This window comes from Leptosomus discolor, chromosome 3 (genome assembly GCF_034619465.1).
Source record: "Leptosomus discolor isolate bLepDis1 chromosome 3, bLepDis1.hap2, whole genome shotgun sequence".
NCBI lineage: Eukaryota > Metazoa > Chordata > Aves > Leptosomiformes > Leptosomidae > Leptosomus > Leptosomus discolor.
Genome location: NC_141393.1, coordinates 35,402,863 through 35,429,023, shown reverse-complemented (window position 1 = coordinate 35,429,023; position 26,161 = coordinate 35,402,863). Strand labels below are relative to the sequence as shown.

General features: G+C 36.9%; 1 protein-coding gene across 1 annotated transcript; it reads right to left on the bottom strand.

Annotated features, from left to right (window-relative positions):
• SPRED1 (sprouty related EVH1 domain containing 1) lies at positions 1-25,873 on the bottom strand. The gene is made up of 6 exons (XM_009949976.2): positions 25,828-25,873; positions 24,019-24,218; positions 15,671-15,839; positions 14,282-14,331; positions 5,585-5,743; positions 1-695 (listed from the first exon to the last, which is right to left on the bottom strand). Exons 1-6 carry the CDS (start codon positions 25,871-25,873, stop codon positions 36-38), a joined length of 1,284 nt encoding a protein of 427 aa, XP_009948278.2. The 3' UTR covers positions 1-35.
• Positions 25,874-26,161: the final 288 nt, after the last annotated feature.

The window sequence follows — 26,161 nt, the reverse complement described above, 5'->3', positions numbered from 1 at the left end:
AAAGATTTTTCAGCTCTGTTTGGCACAAGACTGATTCATCCCGCAGCTTTATGCTTTCCTCCACAGCACCCACATACCTCACCACAGTGATGGCACGCTCTCAAGGGGAGGTAGCAGCACATACATGGAGCAATGAACGAGAGTGCCACCAGTGCTAACCAGCGTAAGCAGAACTTGTCATCACTAGTGTCACACGAGCAAGGATCAGAGAAATCTCCTTCAGAGTCCGACATGCAGTGATACAGCATGCTCTCTGCGCAAAGCATGCAACTAACTTGGTAGATACATCTTTTAATAGGATCTGGAGCATCTTGACATTTTCCTCTGCCGTTATCTTCATGATTAAACCTTTCCTGGCAGTATATACAGCGGGAACGCTCACCATCCTCTTTTCTTCTTTTTGAGTTTTTAAATTTTGATGAGGAAGGCTGAGTTTTAAATACCACAGAACTCTTTGAGTCTTTCAGGGAATTCAACTTAGTTCCATCCCCACACGGGTATAAATAGTCAGATTTTTTACTGTCTGATTTAGAAAATGGTATATTTGAGTCTGCGTCATCCCTCTCCAGGTCGTTCTTCCACATGTCAGGATGCCTGTAGTCTGCATAACGACGTATCAAAATGTCACGAGGATTTATTCTAACAATTTCATCTTCATCCTGAAAACTAACGTGTCTGATTGACTTCAGTGGGACCTGAAATGGCAAAGCGAGGTAAGTTTACTATAGTGAAGTCCCAAATTTATGTCCACCTACACTGTAAAACTTAAGAGAATTAAAACCCAGGATTTTTTTCCTTGCTGCTTGAAGAGAAAAATTTGAGCTTATTTTCTTACTAGCACAATTTACAGACTTCCTGACAATAAGAAGCCTGTTGCATGGTATTAGGACCACGAATGAGCTTTAGTATTTTTTCCTGACTTTTTAGTATCTTGTAAGAACTTTGGGTATTTTGGTATCCACATGACAGTCAATACTGCTCTTTGAATTATGCTCAAAATTCAGCTTTTACCACCTTACAGTGGCAACTAATTCCACAGACCAATTATGCCTTAACGTGGATTTGTTGATTTCATGTCAGTGATGATCCACTGCTTTAGGATTAATCCCCTGATAAATTCACTTTGAGTTACTTGTGTTATCTAGGAGAAGCTTTCCTTTATTCCTGCTCCGAGTTTTCAAACTCCCTCCACTTTTGCAACAAGAGTATTGAATACTGGTTACTTATTCTCAAAAGCTGTATTCTAGAGAAGGATTGTGCCATATGAAGAATAACATTCAGTAGCATGATCAATCAATAACAGTGGCTTCTAAATGCATCTCCCCTCAGCTAATGTACAGTACTGAAATCGATTAGTTTAGGACACCAGCAGGCAAACACCTAAGTACTTTTTAAATTCTCAGCCTGTAACGAACTGACCATAATTCAAGACCTTTTACTTCAAAAGGCAAGTAAGAAGGAACACGTTAAATGCATACAAAACAAACAGCAGAGAGATAAGAGAGAGTTCTTGTTTGTTCTGCCTTATGATGAAAGGGCATGAGGGCATGAAAAAGTTGTTGAAAGTGGCAAATTTGAGTCATCTGAATTGAAATACTGCAGGCTTCAGATAAAAGTGTAAGATAGTGGACAGCCACTAAATGTTACTGAAATCACACTACAAGTGACTTTCAAGAAAGCTGCAAATAGTAACAGGATAAAAATTTAGCACGTGTATGGAAGGAGATACTGAAAATAGCAGATAGTGCAGCAAAAAAGCAAAAGTTTCAGTACGTCCCAGTATTCCTGCCTTACAGACAGGCAATTATTTTCCTACACTGTAGGGCTATTATAATCGGAGCCAGAATATAAGTGAGCTTCGAGTCAAATTCTGCCTTTTTCTCCTGTCAAGTGCACAGCCCACAAACAATCTCACAGAAAAGACTGAATAAAAAAATCATTCCCTAACCCATTAGCCTTACAAATTCTTCCAGAATCATGAATTATTTGGGAATGCATCTTTGTCATCAGTATTGTTGTTCTGAGAGTGTTTACCTTATTAGTACTGATCAAACTAATGAGAATTAATGTGTCACCATTCCACAGTCTGTGGAATCACAGTCCACAGTTGAACTGCATGTTCCTAATCTGTTGCAGCATGTACCAATAAACTACTGAAGATGATGCTTTAAATTAACACACTTCTATTTCACTTTGCACATGTCTATGCTCCTACTACTCTGAAGTCCGCATGCCCTGGTTTTGGGGTAGGAGGCAGAGGAGGGAAGAAGGAAGGCAGCTGGGAAGAGGAAGGAGCAGATTCTTAAAATACGCCAGCTTCAGATTATGTAAGAGTATCATCTGTAGCCCGCTCCAACCATCACTTCCCTGCTTGATAATCCTTGTGTGATATATATTAAGTACAGAACTGTAATTAGACCTGCTTTGCCCTGGGAGTTTCAATTGGAGTATGCTAACAAGAATAATGTTTTTTCTTGGCTCCGAGCCACATAGTTGGACTTCCACAAGGTCTTGAGGATAGAGGGTGCAGAAAGGCTGTGTGCTATTCAGCTAACATCACTGCTCCTCCACCCTTCCCCAGGCTCTGATGGAAGCAGTTAGGACACCCCTTTGCTCATAAAAGCAGAGTGCTTCTCAACTTTATTCTGTTCTCAAACAACAGAAAGAGCCTATTGTTTTAGCATCAGTAACTAGCTGATGGTAATTGGTTTTTTTTAACAATTAACAGCATAAATTTAAGTGAAAAAGCATCGAAAATGTCATTAAAATTCCGTATGTCACAGGCATAAAGGATCCTTACCCCACTGTCCACACAGAATATTATGCATGCATTTAAAAGACATTAAATAAAACCCATTGTTTAAAAGAAAAAAACCACACCAAAACCTCGAACCAAAAAAACCCACCCTCAACCTCCCGTTCTCGACAGCTCATAGTATTTGTAGTGATCTTTAATGGCTAACAACTGTAAAATCTGACCTCTTGTCAGTCTTTGAAGGCTTTTTATTTGCTTGAGCAGAATACACCACACACATAGGATTCATTTCTTTTTTTTCACGTTCCCAGCCAAACACCTACTAAAATCCTTAAGGTCTAACATGCTACAAACAAGGCAGCATTATGTTCTTTATGCAACTGATATTAAGAAGTAATTTTTTAAAACAGCAAGTGAGAAATGCTGAAAAACAAGCAAAGAGGAGAAATGTTGGAAAAACTTTATAAATAAAAGTGCTTACATATTGGGTGTTAAACGGGAGCTCTATGAAAGCATGAGGTACATGAAACCTCAAGAACAATACACAATCCAGATTCAGTTAGGTACAAATCCCAGCAAAATTCAATGTGAATACTGCACATAGTCCTCTAGCCATTCAAAATTACAGCTCAGTACAGGTGCCATGTCTGTGTAATAGCTGAAGCAGGAAGGGAGGAAGAATATTACAGGAAACTGACATTTGACAGAGAATCTCATTATGAACGTAAATAGCCACCTGGAAATTCAGCAGAGAATTTTTGTTGACGAGATTGAACTCACTAGTATTACACCTTACTTGAAGGGGTGCACCTTTAAACAGAGCATGGACACTTGCTGCATACTGTAGCCTTCATTGTCTCTCCTCAAACAGATACACCTGACTGCTCAGATTGCAGCTCCACAGTAAGAGGACACTGCCAGCTGAGTATATCATCGCAAAGCACTAAATTTAAGTTAAACACACATCAGTGTATCAGAAGCTGAAGAGCTGAGGGACTTGGGCATTTTTAGTAAAAGTCACAGTGTACAGGTAAAGATCTGAACTATCATTAATCACTTCTCTAGTTTGAGCATGCATTTCTTGAGCTATTCAACTTACGAGCATAGTGCGTTCAAACTTATGTATACAAAATTGAAACGAAATAGGTATTGATCTCAAGATCTGCTATGCCTTATGGTCACATGCATGGAGTTCAGCAGAGACAGTGCAGTGTGTGCACATACTGAACGTGGGATTTTTATTGACTTGCCTACGTTCTAAACGTGTGCACCACAGGACCATGCAAAAAGTGTGGAGTGTCTGATGCAGGTGGTGCTACAATAGGAGAAAAATATTTTAAAGAGTATCTACTTAAACTTCCATGGAATCTCCCCTAACTTCAGTCTGCAAGAAATGAATTCTAGCACTGTCATTTCAAAGAAATTCCTATTTAATTTCTATCAGACAGGTACTACCCAGTATACCACAGCTTAAACTATCATTTTCTCAGTAGCCAATTCTATAAGTGCTCTTAAAACATGCAGGCATTTTAGGCTACTACACTTTCCTTTTACAACTTAGTGAAGACTAACAGCACGTACATCACTGGTTTCTGTAGCTGTTAAGTGTTACCTGCAATAACCTGATCACCCACCTATCCTATTCTAAGAAATTTTCAGTTATCTTTGCAAGTAAATGGGAAGAGGGGAAAAATACGTACCTCTTGATGAACGGAACAAACAAAAATATGAGGTGACTTATAAAGAGATAATCAGAGCAGATCAATGATAAAAATCAGTTCACCATTTCAATCTCTTTAGTTAGTTCTCCAGGTAACACCGTTTGCTTCTTTTCCCAAATAAAGTAGTCAGTAAGCAGGTGACATAAGACTTTAATACAATCCTATCTTTCTTTGCAAGAAAGACCGAGGGCATCAAAAAGCTTTATTTCAAGGAGCAGAAATATTTTCTGACAAAGTGTTCACAACTACTTGCACTTGTGTTCTGCTTTGACTTCCATTATTAGGCTCATTCTAAAAGTTTCCCACATGTTTTCTTCCAGGCATAAGATCCTCAAATTAATTATTATCCAACTCAGCACTAAGTTCACTTCTACAGTCTACAAAAACTGTCAGTTCTCTGAGGCTTAGAAAAAAGCAAAACGTGTATTGTTACAGGAAAAGCTGTAACATTGCCTTTCCAATCTAATGTTGTATAAATACAATCTCTTTTAAAAAAATGTCTGTACATCAGCCTTCCTCATGCTAGTGGTTTTTTTCTGTTTTAAGAATCCATTTACCAATAGCTTAATGCTTTTCATGCATAACTGATATACTGTTTTCCTTTCCATATCAAATAGAATATTTTAGTTTAAATAGGCAGTTAGAAGGCATAAACAATGTTTCAGTAAAAATATTTAGCAAAACTGCTGTGTAATGCACCCAAAATAGCCACTTTAAAGATCTTTTCAATACTTCTAATAAAAACAATGTTAGTATACATGTAACCAAAATTGAACTCATGGCCAATTAACATTTTCTGGACAAATAACAGCTTTTGAAGGCTGCAGATACAGAAGTCTGTAATACAGAAATGTGACTTCAAAGAAAGTGAAAGGTATTTTTATGCAGTCTGCTACACTACAAGCATAGGTAAATACCTTCACAAAGTTTTACCTCTGCCATAATAATGCTGTAACATTTCAGCTGCAAATTGACCATTTCAAGAAGTCGACAGTATAATACCACAAACAGGGACTTAGACTGAAAGTGCTTTCTTGTCAGAAACTACACTCTGTGCTGTTAATGCAGTAACCAAAGTAAGAAGCGCTTCTTTTGTTGGTGATCTTACCTGGTTAGGTTGGCTAGGAAAACAGGCTCTCCTGGTGCTGAAATCCTCAAACGCTGAAGGCCTTAAATTTGCACTGTTGTAAGGTTCACTGGTTACTACAGTTTCGTGTTGGAAAAGGTGATCTTTCATCAATGGACCTGATGTATTTTCTTGAGTAGTCTAGAATACATAAGAACTCCCTTGAAATGGTTTTTCATTTACATAAAAACCACACCAAAGCCACCAAGTACATACAGAAATACATTAACATTCTACATAACGTGTTAGAGGCATCTATAAACACAAGTATTTTTAAATACACAGTTTTAAAGTACTTATAAGTAGGCAAGTATTTTCTTTACCATAAGTCAGCCTTGGAAAATAAGAATTCCTTCTCTGCAGAGTGTACACAACTCGTGCATTAGAGATATGTGCCTTTGTAACTCAGTTGCCAAATCAGATTGAGGAACTTCTTTAAGGAAGTACAGGTTAGCGCAGTCTCTGAGATTATGCTTCCCCTAACTACCCACGAGGCTGCCAGTATTTACAGAAATACAATTGGAGGCAAAAATTTCTGAGACTAAGGCGGCAAAAGCTAGTCAAACCTTTTAATAAACGAAAAGCACGATATCTCAGCTGGAAAGGAACAGAAAGTCAGTTATAACATGTATTGGCTCAATTAAAATATCTAATTACAGCAAGCGTGTATTAAACAACTAATGACTGTCTTTTTGAAACTAAAGTTATATCGGGCAATTCGATAGAAAAATGAAACCATGTGGCAACACATTACAAGCTATCTGCAGGACGTGTGCCACTCAAAGTGAGGAAGAGGAAGCATATTTGGGTGGAATATTGGCTTGTGAGATGATCCAATTTCTGAAAAGACTAGAAAAACAAACAGCTCTCATTCTTTAAGCTTAACTGACTGGGATATACTTAGGATACAGCAGAGCATATTGACAGAAATCCCACTGGGCTGCCAGAAAGTGTACTGTACAATGTTTTGTTTGTATTGAGAGACACTCTAAAGTCAACTGGCTGTCATCATCTGATAGCACTGAGAAAATTCTGGCATCATCCAGCAGTGAGAATGTTTCAGCTTTATTATAAGGATTTGTATATATCAAGAAAACATTAAGTGGGAAACAATAAAAATACTGCAGAAAACCACCGAGGCAGAGGTAAACCTGAAGTTTTTGGCAGGTTAAGTACTAACACTGAATCATTAGTTTTCATTTATCAAAGTACTTAAGGAATTTATTCTGGGATTACATTAGTACCTCAAGTACATAAAAAAATGTATCAACTTCTAAGACATCTAGTAGATAAATTGGAAATAGCTGTTCTGTAGTTGATCTTTAGGAGAAAGAAAATCATCACATCACTAAGAATTTATATATTGTTCAGAAGCACTCTGAGTAGAAAAACATTAGAACTAGCAATTAATTAATGATCTGCTTTAATTAATACTAGACAGCATACACTCCATGAAGGACAATAACTCAATCAGGTTAAAGTTCCACTGAAAAGTTTTGAAGACCGGCAAAACTCCAGAAAGAAGTACTTTTTGCAGGTCCTTGAGCACGACAACACCACTAAGCAATCGACACTGTTGTCAAAAATAAAATTTCTGGTCAAACACTGTTGGGAAAGGAGTACAAGAGAAACATTGAAATGACTGGCAGGAGTTAGATTTCATGGATGTGTACTTATTTTAAGAGCAGAAAGCATCAAATATTAGTGCAATATCAAACATCTTCCTAGCAGGCAGTACTCCTGCAGGTACGTTGCCCAATGACATAAAAAGCTTCCAAAACACTGGTTCAAACCACAGGAGAGCTGCATTCAGAATGAGGAAGAAATGCCGGCAACTATTTTTGGTTTGAGCAATTTTATAAATGCTTACAAGCAGAAACTATTTAAGCTAGGAACACACTTAACAGCTAGAAGCCGTTTTACAGAAACCACAGCGATAAACACTACCTAACCCCCTTACCCCCCCAGCTATTATCAATTTGAGTGGTCTAGGGAGAAGGATGAGAGCTGCAAAAACTACTACTCCTTCCTTTTTTTCAGGGAAAAAAAAACCCATACTACCCACAAGCCAGTCTTTATCCCTGGGTGAGATCTGCAACAGCTGGCATTCTTTCCTGTCCCTGCAGGTGATTCACACCTTTTTTCTTCAGAAATAAACTACCTGCACTATAGAGCAAAAAGGACACGTGCACACGCTCACACAGACAGACACACAGACACACACGCTCCCCTTGCCAGTCAAGAAGGGCTCCATCTAATACAGGATACAGGCACTGATCATCCATTACAGTGCTAACCAGCAGTGCCAGACACTGATGTATGAAACACAAACCCTAACCTTAAAGCAAGCCTTTGTGCCCTATATGCAGCAATTGTAAAACAATGCTTTTATAAAATTCCAACACAGACACCACAATTCAAGCTAATTGACTTCAAGGACAAATTTGGGGGTGGTAGGAGACAGAGAAAGGCATCTGACCTTTGTAAGGCAAGAACTCATGAGACAGCTGCTCGGAAAGCACAACGCTCAGCCTACCAACCTAGACACTACAGGTAAGCAGACATAGCCTAACTTCAGGTATTTATGAAACATGAAAAGCAATCAGGTCAGTTATGGTCTTATTTAGCCTACAAATATTCACTATGCAGAACTACAGAAGTGATAGATGAAATGTCCTGAACTCTGTAGTTTTAATTAAACTGATAGTTTAGATACAGTCAAACCATGTTTATGAGTATCAGAAAGGACTTTCTTTGGATGACACTTCCTGCTCCAATGTGAGGTTTTATGACAAGCTCATAAACACCTGAAACCCCACATTTATAATGGAAACACTGACAACCTGAAGGGAGAGGCCCTAGAAACAAAAACACTATTGTATTGAAAATGCATTTAAGTAAAAAGCAAACATGTAAAGTTTTCCACAAGAACTAAGCCTGGTATATTAGAGATACAGAATATTACACACAAACAGATGCACACATTCCCCTTTTCCACTGTCCAAAGCAATTACACCGCCCACATTCAATATCCTTTAACCACAGCTTGCAAAGTACAGTACTGGCATAGGTTATTCAGTATCATCTGTAAAGTAACCTACGCCAGTTTTTAATGCACAACGGAAATCTGGTTTGCTCCCAGCTGCTGGTATAATAATTACTGTCCTATGGTTGCTAAGAGATACTCTGAATTTTTTTCCAAGACTACCAAAACATTTCTGTGCGCGCAGGCAAAAGGATGCTGGGTAAAGCAATAAAATGACTCCAGCTGTAGCTCTCCAGCAGAATTCAAAGCCAGATGACAGCTGTAGAGAAAATGAAAACCAGACTGAGCTTCTCTTCTTCTTCAGATTTTCTCTCCTTACTTCTCCCAGTTTGCCAGAGTTAAGTCTGGGAGAGAATTCAACATTGTTCTGCAAACATTGTTAAAAATGTTCTGCTCCAAGTAAGTTTAACGATTACACAGAAGGATGGATGAGAGACCACATTTCTGTTGCATCCCAGTTCTTATATTTACTTCCCATGAGGCCTGAAAATCTGCTGCTTGATGCTAACCAACACAAGAAGCGTTTAAATGTTTTTTCCTTAATTTTTAATTGTGAGTAAATCATACAGGTTTCAAAAACATTTGAGTAACTTCCTTCTGCTTTAGCTGTTTCTAAGGCTGATGGAGCAACTATTTTCATATTTGGCAAAGAAACTTTTATAACCAGGTCTGTGTTTCTGACATGGACTGAAATATTACCTAGATTACTCAATGTTTTGTACAGCTTAAAGTAAAAAATAAGGCATTTGATGCGTCTCTTTCTTCCAAAGTTGTTCTACCTGAATATATAAAGCATGCTAGAGGTTAGAGATTCCAAGGAAGGAACTAATAAATTGAAACACAAATCATGACTCTGAGGAAATAAGAGAAAGACTGAGATGTAAAGAGCCTGCTAGGAAAACTGGTGAGGCAAAAAAAAAAAATCCTCCTCTTTTTCAAATACTACTCCACAAAAAAGCTTAATAAACCCAAATAATTTTAGCACAATATATTATTAGGTTTATTTTAAATGGATAATATAAATTAGTATTGCTTTTAGTTCTAGGAACTATACCCAGCCAGTTTATTAAGGGCACTAAATATTGCTAATCTTTAGTGTTTTATCATGTAGTATTTTCTTCTCCATAAAGCCAAATACAGCGTTAAGAGTAAATTATTTCACATTTCCTTACAAGTCATAATGTCAATTATTTTTGTAAAATAAAAGTTCTGTGAACCTGTTACAAAATAAATTGAATGATCACTAAACAGTGCATTTACAAAGAGGGCACTAAATAGTGCATTTACAAAGATGCATGTGAACCGTTCATGCCCTCCTTGCCCGCACCAAACCCACTTAAGATGCACGTAGGTTGCAGCCGCTTCCCTTTCATACTGACAAAAAGCCTAATGTACCTATTTCTGAAAGAATGCGCCAAACTTTTTTTTTTTTTTCTGCTTAAAATTTATCAGTCTACAGTTCTCTTCTGCCAGTAGTAAGAAAATCAAAAGCGTAAGTGCTCCATTTCTTATTACTTCAAAACTGTTCAAATGTGCTGGTAGCCTATAAATAACACCAGTATGGCTGAATCAACAAAACCTGAAAGAAACTGAAACTCAACTGCTCTATTTTTCAGTTTTGAAAAGCAAGACTTATGCACTACAGTATCCAAAACCCACCCTAAAATACTTTTAAATGCAGGAGCTTTAGATTTCATTTAGATAGATTTACTTCTAAGAAAATAAAAATCTGATTTCTACATTTTTTCAGTTAAGCTAGATGAGTTTTAGAGCAGAAGTTTCTGTTTGGTACAGGAAAAGAATCTGAGCCAACCTTTGAACAAACAAGCAAACTGACTTAAAGAAGCTGCCTGTCTACTGCATTCAAAACACCTAGTTTTATACCAAGAACTCCAAACCTCCTACCAAAACAAATCCCCAGTGCATATTTCCATATACATACATATACATTCCCAGGATCCATTTACAAACATTACAGGAAGTCAGATAGCTCTGCACTAACTCATTTGTGTATTTCTATTTGAAATTAATCTAGTAAGACTAAGGCTTATTTAACGGTATAAACAATTTGCACATAGCATGTTCATTAAACAACTAATAGTCTAATAGTAACTGTAATCATTAAGCAAACTTTACAAGCAAGTATGAACACCCTTAAGTGTTGGTATTTTTTTAACACCAAGATTTTAACATTATTTGTGAACAACAGAGCATCTAAAGGAGCTATAATGAAGCTACATTGTCTTAAAATGAGAAATTTGACCTTCAGTAAGAAGAATGTTTTCTCTGTGAGATTTTAGTTAAAGAATATTAGAAAAAAAAAATTAAAAATCTAGTGACTCAAGATACAATATAGCAAGCAAAACACTAGCCTAGAAAGCACGATATTAGGAGTTCAGTTTTTGGATTTGCATTTAAGAATTGCACATACAAGTTCTGGACTATCCATATTTCTGCTTGCTACATCTATAAAATGTGATAATACGTACTACATGCAGGCACTGAGGTTTAACAGCAGTGCCACTGACTAGATCAGAAGACTGTGTGTTTTGATCTTATTTGGATCATTTTATTTGCTCTCTGTAGCACCAAATACAACCAGCCAGTACAACAACTTATGTAGCATGTTTTGCTTTCTTCATCACTAACCATCTTCATTCTTAAAAAACCACCGTTAATGAAATTTATGTGCTAACTACATACTATATTCATACTTCAAATATGAGTAAATACAGGACTCCTGCTGTGTAACATAACTACAACAGCATAGGCAAAACACCTTGAAAGCAGATGATGTAACTGACAAACATGTATTAAAATTAATATTTTCAAATGTACCTTGATGACATCCTCAGGACTTTACCTACCATACTAACTAACGCAGAAAGAAATGAAACCAAAGAATACCAACACGATAGCTACTACAGGGCATAGGCAAAAATGTAAGTGCGTTACCAAACACGCTATGAAAGTACAAAATAACCCTTTTCCCTTTTTTATATTCTGCTATTTTAGAAACAACTTATGACTACTTAACGTTTTTAACTAAATGGAGGAGCTCCACTGCTTGATCTTCTGTACTTCATTCCTTAGAGAAATTACAATTCTGAAAGACTGTCCTGATGAAACATCAGACATCCCATTGCCCTCACACCCAAGTGTCAACCTGCTCTTTAACGTTTTATCCACACTCTAAAATGCCCTCGCATAGATATACTCCAAAACTTACTCAAAAATACTATTAAGAGACTTGGGAAAACTGCTCATAGAACAAACATGGGAAAAAAAAAAAATCATTAGGCCTTTTAAACTACAGTAGGGTGGGAAGAATGGAGGACAAGTCAACAAGACTCTTCAGATACATAATACATTATCTTTAACAAAATGGTCTTATCAGTCTTTCAAGTTAAAAAAGCAACTGGGGTATCAAGTTCCACTTAAAACAGTATCAATCTTGGAAGGGGGAAGGAATCAATCATTTGGAGGAGAATGTACACTACTTGGTATTTCCAAGATATTCTTGATGACTAGACCTGCTGCCTGTAACTAAAGTGCTGTAGCCTTTCTACACTGACACTCATAACTGTGCAATTACGGCTTCATCACAGATATATAAACCTGATTTAGACTAAGTATAGCTAAATCAGGGTGGGTTTGGCCTTCCCTGCATTTCTTTTTTTTTTTTTTTTTTTTTCTTTTTCTTTTCCCTGCTTTCTGGTATTGTTATTGATAGGTAATTCCAGTATCATTTACTTTATTTTGGTGTGCAGCGATATGTTAAGAGAGATTGGCTAGGTTTTCTGCCTCTAGAAAACAGGTAATTCTTGCCATCTATCCACAGCATGAATCCACAATTAAGCAGTGTGTGCTGTGGTAAAGTCTTGAAATATGTTTTCCTGTCTGGAATGTAACAGATCATTCTACCAGCAGTTTGTATGAAACAGGACTGTTTGTACATGTAAGATACATACAGCCAGAGTATTTGTAAAAATATATGTATTTATTTTTTTATATATATAAATCTACATCATCTATTTACATATCTAAATAGATCTATATTTACATCTACATAGTATAGATTAAGTAAATACACTTTTCTGCACCTTCCCAATAACAAACTTCACAAAAATCAAGAATCACAGATAGTTGCTTCAATTTTGGCAACCTTATATAGAAATGTAATAACTAGGCAGCATAATCAAGAGGTAATTAATTTCCTCTAATCTCATTAGGCCTGTACAAATTGCTCAATTATTAATCCTTGCAACAAAGCATGTTTAAACAAGTCTTTTAAAAGCTGATTTAGGACTGCACTAACTTTGGCACACATTTCCTCCACCCTGTCAAAATCTCATTCCTATTTTAAATTCAAAATATCTAATATTTATAGCAATTTTACTTTAAAGTGCCTTAAAATAAAGCACTGCAAATAAGGAACAACAGGTGGTTGCACAGCCAACATTTACACAGACACATTTCTTCTACCATAAAATGGAAAGACATCAGGAGACTCTTCTGCATTGCCACTGCATTGCAGTACCCTTTTTAAATACTTTATTCTCAGTCTCCTATGATAATTCGATTCTTACCCATATCTTCAAAGTAGACTGCTAATTTTCTTGATTTTGTGTTGCAGAGGTTCTACACTGCATCCTATCTACACTGATAGAGAATTTAATATTACACAAATGACAAAACTCTTTCCTTCAAGAAACCACTTAGGAATACTATCAGTTTTCTGAATAGTCACTAAGACCCCTGACTCAACTTGTTTCTCTATCAGCTTCATCTTAATTTAAACATCTGCACTCTGAAAACTGAACATGTGTGTGAATAAAGCCAAGACTTTTCCTGAAACTGTAAATAGGAAAGAAGAGATGACAAGCACACATAGACACAAGTAGGTGTTTACTATATTACAGCTATTTACCGTATATATGCATCCATAATATTTGTTTATACTGGCTTTTTAATTACATGGATTCTTCTTTAATTACTTGGATTCTTACCAGGCAGTGCTACACATTAGTGTTACAGTACTTGACACGGTATTTGTGTATGCATTATAACTCCAGTATAGCAGGAGGTAAGCTTTTACCTCTTATGCCATTATGACCTATAGAAGTTGAATGGTGCAAATTCAATGTGTTTTTAAAAATTGTTTGAACTTCTGCCGTTGTTCAGACTAGATTCTTTTAACCATTATCTCTGCACCTTTTCAACTCTGACCTTAGAATGTTAGAAGTGTCTATCACTGCAGAGTGAGATCTAGGAAAACAAGGAAGATGTGCATGTAAAAGAAGAAGATGCCTGATCCCTCCAATTTTTCTTTTCCCCAGAAGAATATTTCATGTTCCCATGAGTTCAAAGAGAGCACGCAATCTAGAACAGACATTGCAAACTTAAAAATTAAACTCAGGATAGTCAATCATCCTATTGATTAAATATTGATGACTTAGTTTAGGACAGACAATATTGTAAGCCTTCTAGATAATGGTTCTGGAATTTATTTCACTAAACTCAATTTTGCTATTGCTCTAATTTTGCTTATTCTAACTAATGCAAACAAAAATTGTTCAATGAATTTCTTCAAAAAATAACTGCACGATTAATTAAAAAATGTAAATACTCACTTGAAAGCAGTCTTCTGCCACTTCAACATCATTTTGGGCGGGTGGATAACCTACAGAAAAAGTAAAAAAAAAAAAACAACACCAAACAAAACACACAAACCAAAATAGACAAGGTTATTTTGTTTTTATTTACAGTTTACTGCTTCCAGTAGTCCACACTATCCTTCAGTATCCAACTATGATGATATAAATACGCTTGTTTACTTTCTTAACTAGTACATCAGTGTATTTCAAGTTGATTTTAATAAGTACCATTCATTTCTACACCCTATATACAGAGTATTCCTAGCCATGCTCCTCTCTCTTGTTCACACCTTTCTTGTAAAAGCATTTTCAAAGTGTCATCAGAAGTCAGAAGCAAGGGAGTATATTCTTGTTAATGTAGCATTTTTAAAATTAAAGGCAGATACATTTGGTTGGCATGAATGCATGCTGTGCTGTATTTTGCTATAAATCATCAGAAATAGGGACTGTGAGACCCTAAGAGAGAAAAGGACTCATGTTCTCTAATTATTTCTCTTGCAGGGATATGGATGATATCAGCACAATTCAAAACAAGTCATTCTAGTATGTCAAAAAGCTTTTCCCTTCAGAAACATGATTCTTCCTTTGATAATATAACACACATTAAATCCCTAAGTTTACAGCACATCACATCACAGATATTTTGTTTAAATTTCTCCATTTGAATTACTTTTTATAAGCCTGAAAGAGACCTTATTTCCATTCAACAGATACCTGTTCTCTTCCCTCCCTCCCTCTCCCCCATCCAGCAATACATTTATCATATTTTCAGCTCAGAATTGAGGCTCAATGATCATCTTCAGTTTGCTCACTAGTTTCCATGAGGTCAGTGAAGCTCTGGAACCAGGTAGCCGTATTACTATTAAATTCTTCCTCCATCCCATATAAATCTGTCCTCAGAAATACTCTGTCAGGTGTTAGTAAACAAATAAAAACTATTAACTGAAAGCACGTGCAGATAAAAAGAGAACTCAACGGGTCTCAAATGATTCAACTTCATAGCTCATCCTTTAAGAACACAGAAGCTGTAACAAGCTTCTGAGAAGAAGAACCAAGTAAGACACTCTAACACTCTGGCTTCCTCCATTTCTTCATCTCTAAAAAGAGAGGCAATGCTTTATTATGTAGGGATGTTCCAAGGAATTACCTTATTACTGTTCATGAAAATTTAAGATGCTTGGATGAATGGCACTTTAGAAATGCCAGAAGTACTATTTAAAAATTGTTAAAATCTTAATATGCTATAGATGAATCCATGTCCTTAAATACTGTCAGCATTAATGTTATGCAAGTGCTTTGACTTACCTCATTTACTAAACACTCAGCACCCCACCCCCTGCCAACCCCTTCACCTGAAATATGTACCTTGAGAAATATCCTCTACTGCTCTCCGAATACCTCTGTCAAATGCTCTTGCATCAGCAGGACTCTGAAATGTGAGGCCAAACTTTTTGTCATCAATCTTCCAGTGGTAAAAAGTAGGAGTAACTTTGTTGTAAACGAGGTCCTTCTTTAATGTGCATTCCAAGACCACCTTCCAGAAAGAAGACAGACGGACAAGAGATCACTGACTAATATATCAAATTTGAGAACAAAATGTAGTCTTCGTGAATTAACTGAAAACATACACCATAAGAGCAGATAAAAGTCGCTGTTTAAATTTCTTCCTGTGACAAAGACGTAATTTTAAGTTCACTTCCATTACGGCCAACTTATTCACCAACAGTTGGTGACAGCTGGTATGGGTTAAGGATGCTATTTGTATACTGAGTGAATCTTCCTAGCCTCAAAAGCACCACATCACCCACAGCAAGCACTTCTGTCAGTACGGACTTGCCAGGTGTTCAGCAAACCAAACAGGCCACACCCCAAAAAACCCGCTATTGTGCTGGTATCAAGTATCACCGGGAATTTTATTTGCATACTTATTCTATACATTTTTTGAGCACTGGACTAGCTTTATGACGCTTTCAAGCCATATCAGTTTTCTCCCAGAAAGGCTACTAGGCAAGAGAAAATACTAGGCAGGGGAATTGTTTTAAAAACTGTAATTAATCAAAACTAGAATATTTCTGAATACCTTACTGCTTATACCTAGACATAAATATATTTATGGCTCATGTTCAACTATAATGAAAACAGTAATTAGGAAATAATTAACAGAATTTTTTGGCTAAAAAACTATTACAGGTATACATGCACTTTCAGTTACGAGGCAAAGTCTTCACATAATTTCCCCACTTTAAATTGGCTGGGTTTTGTGCAACATTGTTATGTTGAATGTTTCTTGATTAAAAAAAAATTCAAGGTAAACAAGGAAGCACAGAGGGACAGGCTCTGATCTGCTCCTGTAGCACTAGGTATAATAAAATGCATAGCAAGAAAACCAGTATCTCTGTATTACTAGTAGATTCTGAAAACCTACACTGAGAGGAGAAGGAGGAATTTTAATATTCTATCATTTAACACTGATGTATTTTCAGAATGTTCCATTTTAGTTTTACGAAAATACAAAGAGAAAATACAAAGAGAAAAATAAAAACTTTCTTACAGCATGTGGAACAATAAGGTTAATTATAAACATAACTGAGAAAAAAAAATCTCCAAATTATAAAAAAAAAAATCTGTCTGTACTTAGATTATTCTTACACATCCTTTTGTTCTTCCTCTCCTTTCCTTGTCTAATTATTACATAGGCAAATACAGTTTTTTCTGCTGCTCTTCATTATTTATTGCCCCTCCCCTACACCCCACCACTAATCATCTCCTCTTGAGTCTTAGTGCCTTTTAGTTCTGTCTCTAGAAGGATGACATTGTTTTGCACACCTAAACTCTTTCAGCATTAAAAGAACTGTTACTCTACTCTCAGTTCTTGCAAGTGGTCAACAATATGTAGGTACAACTGCCTACAAGAAAGCATAGGAAGGAATCTAACTATTTGCTGTAAATGTGCAGGAAAAGGTGCTACAGCAAAAAAAAAAAAAAAAAAAAGGTGTCATTCTGAGGTGTATTAAATGATTGTTCTTTGTTCCTTTTGATTATTTTAAACTTGCTTCCTCCTAAAAAGAGGAGTTAAAACCAAAGATTTCTCACATCACTGTATTTTCTAGCGCTTTTGGGGGATCTCTACTATATTAAACACCAACTATTTTCACACTGTATTTTGTGTGCAGTTTCACCCAAAATATCCACGAGAAGTACTGCAAGACTGATTTTACAGCATCTCAATGAACACCTACTCCCAAAGGAGTTAATCCAGACTACTTTATCCTGAAAATTCATACCTGGATGACAAATATTTTTAAAAGATAGTACCACTAAACTACTGGATTAAAACTTTACTGAGTAGAAGCTATGATTTTCAAAAAAAACCAAACCAGAAAACCCCCAAACAACCCCCCAACCCCAAAAGCAACACTGCTACCACCCCCCCCCCCCCAACTCTCACGACATTTTATAAGACAAACAACCATTAAAAGAACAAGCAAACATGTCTAACACTGTAATTGTTTTCAGCTTGATTTAAGGAAAACCAAATTTGACAGGACGACACTGATTTTTCACATCTAAAGCTGTATGAAAACAGACCAGTTAACACAGCAGATATAAGGTCACTGAAAGGGGAAAAAATAAGCTGCATCAAAATTGTACGTGTTATCAGACATAACAATCCATATAGGCGAGACTTTATGCTTGCCCCACCCGAGAGAAAACACAGAAACTGTAGATCAGAATCAGTAGTGGGACACTGTTGCATCCAGAAATACTAAAAACCCAAACCAAAAAAAAAAAACAACCTACAAACCATCTCTTGAAATATTTTTTTTTCTCCCCAAATCACTTCTATGCTTTGCAGCAACAACATATTTTTTCCCTGTTAAAACATAAAGCTGTCAAAGGCTGCTTTGTGCTGAAGCACGCAAACTATCATCGGGGCTGGGGAGGAAGCATCCTAATATGCGTATCCCCAAAGCCTGGAAACGGAAACCAAGCTTTTAGCAATACACATATTTTTCTCGAGTCTTCAAACATCGAAAACACTAATTATTTTTTACTGCACTTTGGTATGGTTCAGAACTCTCCACATCATATGTGGACATGGAATCATGCTCTCCCACACGGTTACCAAAAACCTGCCTTCCTAAACCTTTCTCGGTAGACCTTCCCTAAGATCTCCAGTGATAAGCACAATAAAAACCTGCAAAATTGTAAATGCAGTGACTACGGCTTAACAAAATTGCATGTTTTAATAAACATGGGTTACTGTTCTGCAGGTTTTCTTCATTTGGAGACTTAATATAAGACTTCCATGCCAATATGAAGTAGCAACCTTAGCACGTAATGGGAAATGCTGCAGTTATCAGACTCTAGACAGAAAAGCTCCAGATCCACACGATCAAGATCTAAATTCTCCAAGCACAAATAGGGCTGTAAGTCTACTTACTACTATTTAAAGAAAAAATCCTTTTAATGTCCAGATGTCATTAAGTGCAACACTCATGGGTTCACAGGTACTCATAAAAATATTTGCTTGCTACATATTTTTTTCCTCACTCTACAAGCTACATTCTTTAAAGACACTACAAACTATTTGGCTTGTCTAGACAAGATGAATCTCTAAAGTCAGAAATCTTAAATTTCAACACTTCAAAACCAAGTATTTTTAAACAAAAATAAGATGAGCATTTTAAGATATTAGCATAATTATCTAGGGCTTGTTTTGGAAACAAATATGAAGACGACCTTATTGCATTTGATATAAATTTCTATTTTGAAAACAGACCCCATAATTGAACATTTCTAGATACCAGACACTATTTTAGTGGGTTTTAGCTGTCCTTTCAACAGCTTACAACATTACATGTAGACAGATAGTTTCATAATTTCTCATTCCCAGCCTGAATCTACAGACAAGGAAGTATACAGTTTTTGATGAAACTTTTGAATGCCTTTTCTGCTAAATAGAATGAAAGGCTTTTCTCTCGTCTTGGGACCAAGCAGCATGACCTGAGTACCTATATTCATGCTACAGAGCACGTAGCTCCAGTGCCACAATTGGCACTGTGCCTGTGTGATGATTATTATTCTGTGTGTGCTTTTTCTCCCCAATTCAAAAATTAAGATGATATAAAGACTATACTACAGCCCATCAGAATCAATCTTTTCTAAACTTTAAAGAAAATTTAAAAAGTAAATGATAAAATAAGTTTTTGAACAGCAGAATTTTAGAAGAGAACAGTATTCAGTTTCAGCTTTCTATCTCTCCCTTTACACAATTACCTGTTCTTCAAAAGATTTTACACTTTGTCACTCCTGACTCGTGACCCAAAAGATACTAGTCACTTTTTTTTTTTTTCCTCCTTCAGTAAAAACTTGCATGGCAAAGGACTGGAGAAGAAAATAAAACAAAACATATTAAGTCTATTTAGACTTTTCATTTAAGAATGTAAAATTCACCAAAGCCTAAAAACCTGTAAGCTTGAGCCTAATGTATGTTTAGCACTAGTGCTATTAAGATAGAAGGGAGCTACCGTAAAGCCAGTAAAAGAGAGCAGCAGACCTGACCAGGATAGGAGGGAGTGCAATTGTTCCAAGCAGACTGGCTGGAGCCAGATCTAGGAACGCGAGTATAATACGAGAGGAAACATGTAATTAGGTCTTCATTAAGACTTCACAGAATACTCTTACATTCCAATGCAGATGTAAACAGCCTGATCAAACTAGCAGGGAGCATTCCCTCTCCTAAATTAATTCAACGGTGCCACCACTTTGATTTTCTCCTCAGATAACTAGGATGCTTTTTGTGAACCCCATGAGATGTTTTAAATAGCTCGGTACTGCACAAAAGTACTACACCTATCCTGAAGTTGGTTTGTAAAATTGCTGATAGCAACCTAACTCTCAGGTATATAAAGAAACTACAAGAAACACCCTCAAGAAGGAACTTCAGTATTTTGATGTTCAGCCCCAAGGTATTTCATTTATACAGCTGACTTACAGATCGAGATCTATAGTCCTAATTAAAAGCATGTATATCTTATAAAATACATGGAGAGATCCGGCACATTGGAATGGAATTGCAATGTAGTGTCAGAAGCAGCACTTGCAGAAGCAGCAACTAAAGCTAGTTTACAAGAAACACACCATAGAATCATTAAGGTTGGAAAAGACCTCTAAGATCATCAAGTCCAACTGTCAACCCAACACGACCATGCCCACTAAACCATGTCCTGAAGTGCCACACCTACATGTTTTTGAACACCTCCAGGGATGGTGACTCCACCATTTCCCTGGGCAGCCTGTTCCAACGCTTGACAACCCTTTCGGTAAAGAAATTTTTCCTAATGTCCAATCTAAACCTCCCCTGGTGCAGCTTGAGGCCATTTCCTCTTGTCCTATCACTAGTTACTCGGGAGCAGAGACTGACACCCACCTTGCTACAGCCTCCTCTCAGATAGTTGTAGAGAGCGATAAAGTCTTCCCCTCAGTAAGAGCAGAGCTAAAAGACCTCTCATTCTTTCTGAGTATAACCATTTAAGAGGCACCTGGAAAATACCTTCATGAAACACCTCTCACCTACAGATTTCAAGTTGCTTTGGAATAAATTCCACCTTTCTACTGACACATAGGTTGAACAGTAATATTGGCATTATGATTCCCACATATCTTAGCTAAAAGCCATAGATCTGAATTCCATTTGCTCTCTAACCAGAGGTATTTCAAAACCCATGCTTTCCCGTGTCCCAGAAAAGTGCTCCAAGTTCCAAGCCATAGGCTTTCCAGGGTAAGGGAATTTCTGCACCAGTTCACAAAAGAAAGACTTACTGGCCAGAGGAAATAAAAAAATAATCTAGTTATAAAGGTATTTCAATAATGCGTAATGTGACTTGAGACAGCATGGAAGACTCCATGTGTAAGGATTACTCTCTTTTTCAATCCATAGAAGTATTTTCAGAAATGGCTGTGTGTACCTTGCACAAAAGTGAGTGAACTAGAAATTGTGGCCCAGCTGACTGAGCCATAATGAATTCTAGATACCGCAATAGATTAAACATTCCTGTAAGACACAGGTGCTCAAAGTCTGAATAATGGAAATGTTCAAAATTGTTTAGGAAGCTTTTTTAAAACAATATTGCTACTTTCTCTTTACAAATACAATGGCAGAGTAACCAACTAAATAGTATACAACTAACTTCAAAGATAATTCAGGTATACAAATTTACACACCAAGGCCATTCTAAAATGAAATGAGAGCCATGTTGGAGCACAGAAACACCAGATTCAGTGTAACTCACACAAAATCAGAAGATGATCAAAATATTTGGTCCCTACTCAACAGCAAACATGAACCCATAACAACCTCCACTTTTACTTTATTTACAATTTTAAAAAAAATAGCATTTTATGCCACTGGATCAATCTTCAACAGTCCTTTTCAGGATTGCCTCTTTGAGAACACAGCCCTCGCCACTCTTTCAGTTGGAACAGACAACTACATTCAACTTGGGTGTTGTTTCCTTGGTCTTTTCTTTGTATCATGAAATACAAGTCACCTTTCAGTTTTATTTGGACTAAAACCCCAACTGTTTGGGCTCATTAAAGAATAGGTTAAAAATTGTGCTTTAACAGGAAATCCACAGGAATATCCTACGAATGAGTGTAAAACCATTAACTATATTGAAAGCATAAGGATCAAACCAGTTTTGGAATCAAGTGACCAGTTCCCTGCCCAACATAATTTCTCTTCCAGTCCCTGCTATGGTCCTTCTGAGAAGGCGTCACGGCCTAAGGATGTCCTCATGCACCTTGGTGTAGGATCTTGTTTCTTACCTGCCAACAGGGGTCCTGCTGCATACTGTGCAACTTTGTTGTTAATTCACTACACATTAGCTGTTGCTTACAAGTGCATTGTTTGAAGTCTGAGGAAATGCACGCACACATAGCTTCCTTTTACTCTGCTACCAAAGCACCACTAGCTCTACAGTACTCTTCCCCACAGCCTAAATATGTATTTGTTAGTTCCGTGACCTTTATTCTATATACACTGGATTGACGTTCTTCCTAGCTGCATTTCTTTCATCTTTTATCCTATGTATTTTAGGAGCTGACTTCCAACAGCAACTTCCTAAAACTGCAGTAAGATCATAATCTGCCCTGACAAGATAGTAGTGTCACATTTGGTGGCAGCAGGGAAGGGACAGACGGACACAGGATGGGGGACATATAAAAAAAACAAGAAAAAACAAAACAAAAAGACCTCTTCAGGACAATAAAGGTTTGGAAAACATATTCATACTAACATGAGCTCAATTTTGGTCAGGAAGAGGAGCAGAGACATTTAAAGTCTTCTACCAGAAGTAGAAATGAAACAAGGCTTGCCCAGGGAAAGCAGGAGAGAGCACAAACAGATCAGGACACTGATGGCTGCGACATGGTCACATGCATGCGGGAGAAACATTAAACCAGCCCTCAGTTCTGAGCATTTTATTGTCCTCAGATTCTGAAGGCAAGCTGAGAATGTCAAAAGTATTAAGAATTAAGAGAAAATTGTCAAGTATCTCTAAACGCAGTTAAGCTCCTCAAAAACAGCCTCAGTAAGGCTAAAAAAAGTTCTAAAGGGAACTACTGCAAAGTGAGGAAGGAACTGCAGGTGCACATAGCTGTGCGGGAACACAGGGTACTCTGCTAATAGCACTACGCCTCGCTGAAACAACTGAGTCAGCAGAATTTCTATTTATATGCTCTCTTCCTACAACAGTCACAGTCAAGGCAGAAAACTCAGCAGTCCTGCCTCAAGGGAGAAACTGGTATGCTTGAGAAAGAATAAGCGGTACAGTATAAGAAGCAATTCTACCTTTTAAGCTTACAGAGTCATAAATTATTGGCAGAAATGAGTAAGTTCTTGATAAAAGTCATTAAGATGGAGGTTTTGTGCTTTCCTCACTTCTCTTTGTCTCCACAGTAAGACAGCCCCCCCTTCAGAAACCTATTTGGCACACAAGAAACCAAGCAAGCCTTAGGAGGTTAATTTTGTCTTCCACAGGTCTGCAGGTAGAAATGGTGGAGATCCTATATCAGCTTTCCTTTTGGGAGACTGACTTCTGTGATACTATTTAAGACAAGTTTATTACTGCTATTTTATTTAACGTAGCTGATAAATGAATACTGTCTATGTGTTCATCAAACCAGATCAATTCTCAGATCTGTCAGCTTCATGTTTCTTCCAATACGGAAGATGTTTTCATGTAAAATGGCTACTTTTTGTCATAGCCAAATTCCACAAGTAACCGAATCATTACTGAGGAATTCCTTCAGATTTTTCATTTTTAACAAATGATCTAATTTTCCAACACTCCTACACAGTATCATTGATGTATGAACAGGTTAACAAGAAGATTTAACTTTAACCCTCCATTGGAAAAAAAACTGAAGAGCAAGCGTTTCCACAAATGGATGGAAATCTGCAATGAAAAAAATATGTTTTAAAGTTTCTAAGAGATCAGTATGTTTAATACTAGAAATGCATGGTATTACACCTAAAAGAAATAATTGGCTCTTTAGGTATATAGTCATTCACACGGATAAAAGTTCATCAATAGCATTAGACTGAGACTATAAGTTTACTTTCTAGTCTATAAGCAACAATAAGCAACCACCTATTCTTAGGTCCTATGTAGTTTTAGCAGCAATATGAAACAGATGTAAATTGTTACCGTTTTATCCCTGAGTCGTTCTCCATGGATAAGAAAATCAGCACAGCTATTCTCTTCCTGGGGAATGACTTTGAAGACTGTGACACAGCTTAGTCCACCCCCTCCAAGTGGTAACCATCCACCACTTGAGTCATCCCGGGTCATCACCACAGCTCGCACTCGTGCATAACTATTACTGAAAGAGATGCAAAAGAAGAAATTAGTTTTCCATAAATGCAAATCAGCAAAGTCTAGTAAAAAAAAAAAAACAAAAAAACAAAAAAACCCCCAACAAACCCCCAATCAAGATTATGATAATTAATATTGTAGAGGTTCAGTCCTTCCTTAACAGTCACCTTGAAGAAACCAGTCTAAAAAGAGCCTCTAAAAAACGTTCCTCTGTACTTTTCTGCCTTCATTAGGACTTCTTGGAGCTTACATGTGATTCCTTGTAAAGAAACTTAACCAGACAATATAGTTCCTCAGAGTCAAAACTGATATTCTTCTAAAAACTTTACAGTCAGTGATCTAGATAGAGAGGGCCAGGGGCAGGAAGGGAGTAAGAATCGACTCCCGATTTATTTTAGACTAATCATGAAGCCAGTCAGCCACCATGAAATTGCACAGAAAAGAGAACAAGAAAGCAGAAAGAGGTCAGGCCTTCTGCCACTGAAATCTAAACAAGAACAGGCTTCTAGCCAGAAACGCTGTTTCCCTTCATCCCTCCCTCCCTCCTCCCCACGCACATAACTCGTCCTTTGCAAGGGTAGGTCAGGACACACACGCTGTGGGGCTCGACAACAGAACCAGTTACGGCTACTCAAAACCTAATATTTGCAGTGTCTACTAGCTGGTTCTCTCCTGTATTCGCCATGTGTGGAAAATTACTTGCATTTTACAATTTAACAGCTTTTTCCACCATTTAGCACTTTTAAAAAATAAACAAATGGTTATCACTTCATTACTTAAAAGCCAAATTCCTTTTCTAGAGTCTCCGAAAAAAAGTTTTTGGTGATCTCCTCTCTCCCTCAGCTTTTATTTATTTCTTTTAAATGAAATGACACATTTCAGTTTTGGTTATGAATTTGCTGTTCATCAATTGGAAAACCCCATGGGTTTAGATGTTTTAACATCCTACATTTGAAGTACAGTTTACTGCATGAATGTAATAGTCCATGAATGAACATTCCAACACTTTGAAAGAAATAAGCTTCATGGTTATCTTTTGCAACATATTTCTGACTGAGGGTTTAAGTACTGATGCCAGCTAGTGTTGGTGATGTCGAATTTAAGGACTGAACAGGAAATATTAGAAGGGGACAAAGTTGTTACTTCTGTACAAAATTATTTGTGATACAACCATTCACCAAACTGTTGTAAAGTGATCACTGCTTTATTTTTTCTCCCCCTAAATGTCCCAAAATAACTGAAGGTAGGCTTTTTTGCGTAATTAATGTATTATATTCTCACACATACATATGATTCACACATATGATTCACTTATACATATACAAAAATTTTGCTGCAAGCATCTAAAGCTTAAATACATAATGGTTTGCAAAATGAGAAATAAAACAGGACTACCCAATTTTAGCTCATAGGCAAGTGAATTTGTTTATAGAGACTTTGCCCCCTCCAATGAAAAAACCAGCCTCCTCCTCCTCCCCCTAAACCTCATAGTTAAAATGACAGTTTAGTCAATGTTTCTCACCATTTCTGTACCAACATCTTTTAGTAACTCCTCCCACACAGCAGATAAATATAATCAAGAAAAATCCAATCCTTCCCTGTACGCATCTATCAATCCTAATATCTGCAAACAAAAATTGGCTATATCTTGATGCTTAGTAACATTACTGAAAGTTGAATCATTCATTGGTCTCGATCACTGTATTTTCACTCAGAGGTAAGTTCAGATTGCAGTTGTACACTTCAGACACAGGTAGTCTTTTATTTCTCTCAGGTGAAAAGCCTCTTCTGACAAACTGAGGACTTTTCTCTGGAACAGTAAGAAACAGGATGCACCAATTGGTTAAACCTACACACTCTCTTTGCTATTCTCCATTCAAGTGAATCACAAATTCAGCTTTAAAGTTTTTAATACTATAAATTTGATTGTAAACTTAAATATTAGAGCTTTCTTTTGTATACCAGCAGACTGCAG

Bases quoted from the DNA above. Each gene is read 5' to 3' on its own strand.
- SPRED1 (XM_009949976.2), bottom strand. From the start codon at position 25,873: ATGAATGATTCAACTTTCAGTAATGTTACTAAGCATCAAGATATAG. The intron at 15,840-24,018 runs GTAACAATTTAC...TCTTTCTGGAAG, and splicing joins AACGACTCAGGGATAAAACG to GTGGTCTTGGAATGCACATT. The intron at 5,744-14,281 runs GTGAGTATTTAC...TATGTATTCTAG, and splicing joins TGGCAGAAGACTGCTTTCAA to ACTACTCAAGAAAATACATC.